Source organism: Pseudophryne corroboree, chromosome 7, assembly GCF_028390025.1.
Source record: "Pseudophryne corroboree isolate aPseCor3 chromosome 7, aPseCor3.hap2, whole genome shotgun sequence".
NCBI lineage: Eukaryota > Metazoa > Chordata > Amphibia > Anura > Myobatrachidae > Pseudophryne > Pseudophryne corroboree.
In genome coordinates, this window is record NC_086450.1 from 19,308,094 (window position 1) to 19,309,710 (window position 1,617).

At 33.5% G+C, this 1,617-nt stretch overlaps 1 protein-coding gene across 1 annotated transcript; it reads left to right on the forward strand.

Annotated features, from left to right (window-relative positions):
* On the forward strand, nt 1–926 carry LOC134943987 (olfactory receptor 5AR1-like). The gene is given in 2 exon segments (XM_063932536.1): nt 1–528; nt 531–926. Coding segments are annotated over 2 exon segments (924 nt in total).
* Nucleotides 927–1,617: the final 691 nt, after the last annotated feature.

Here is a 1,617-nt window from a genome sequence, read left to right on the forward strand (position 1 = left end):
ATGTCTCAGAAAAATAGTACAGTTATAACAGATTTTTTTCTTCTTGGACTTTCCAGTGATCCCAAAACCAAAGCTATTCTTTTCTTTGTCTTCCTGCTTGTGTATATAATCATTTTATTTGGAAACAATTCCATCATTATTTTAATCCTTACTGATATCAATCTTCACACACCTATGTATTTCTTCCTTTTCAACCTCTCATTTCTGGATCTTTGCTATTTATTTTCTACTGGTACCAGAATGTTGAAAGATTTGATGTCAGTAATGAAAACTATCTCTTATGCTGAGTGTGCAACACAAATGTACATTTCCAGTTCCTTAGGGGAAACAGAGTGTTTTCTGCTTGCTGTTATGGCTTATGATCGTTATGTAGCTATATGTTATCCATTACATTATACCACCATCATGAGTAAGAGGGTTTGTGTAAGACTAGCATTTGGTACATGGATATGTGGGTTTCTTCTTTCTATTTCACATGTTATTCTTGCGCTCATTGTAAATCGTTGTGTAAATAATTAAATTAATAAATTTTTTTTAGTGAAATGCCAGAATTATTATCACTGGGTTTTGAAAACATTTTGTTTATTGAATTTATTGTTTTTGTTGAAGGTGTAATTGTTCTTATGATACCAGTGACATGTATTGTAATATCTTATTCTCAAATCATTTTGTGTATCTTGAAAATTAAATCTGCAGCCGGGCAACGGAAAGCGTTCTCCACCTGTGGCTCTCACATGATGGTAGTGACAATGTTTTATGGCTCAGCTATGGCAGCCTACATGACACCTAGGTCAAGCTCTGCAGCAGGAACAGACAAATTCATTGCTATATTTTATGTAGTTATTACACCAATGCTGAACCCTTTGATTTATTCTCTTAGAAATAATGATGTAAAAGCAGCCTTTCTAAAATGTAAAATGAGATAGTGATTATGCTACTTTAAAAATAGGAGTAGGGGTGACAAATCTAGGTTGAAATGAATGATTCTACTGTACTGTATGTTACTATGTGCTAAAAGTTTTGTTTGCTTGTCAAAAATGTAGAATTTGTATTTGTGCTAAATAATTTTGCTATGGTAAATATGAGAGATTTGCAGAGACCCCCATTTTCTTGGTTTTAATTTGAAAACCAACTTTATGTTTTGGTTTTGGTTACTGCAAAACCACCTTGATTTTGGTTGTGTTACTGATTTTCAATTTATTTTAAATTTTTCAAAATGATTATCATATTGAGCTTTTTCCCCCTACTGAGCTTTTTCCCCCTACTTTAATACTTTATCTTATAAACAATACAATAATAATAATAATAATAATAATAATAATAATAATAATAATAATTTTATTTATATAGCGCTCTTTCTCCAACAGGACTCAAGGCGCTTTACAGATATCAAAAACAATACACATGATATAGAGGATTTGAGTAATACAGCAACAGATGAGCCACACAGACATAGAAGAAAACCTTAAGCACACAGAAAGCATAATGCAGGATTGGTGTAGGCATTTTGGGTAATAACTTCCAAGGGTTGTGTATTCCACCCTCACAAGGTACCAGGTGCGGCAGCCATCTTGGGCGCTCAGCGTAGGATTACCCAGGGTGGAATAGTCCACCCCT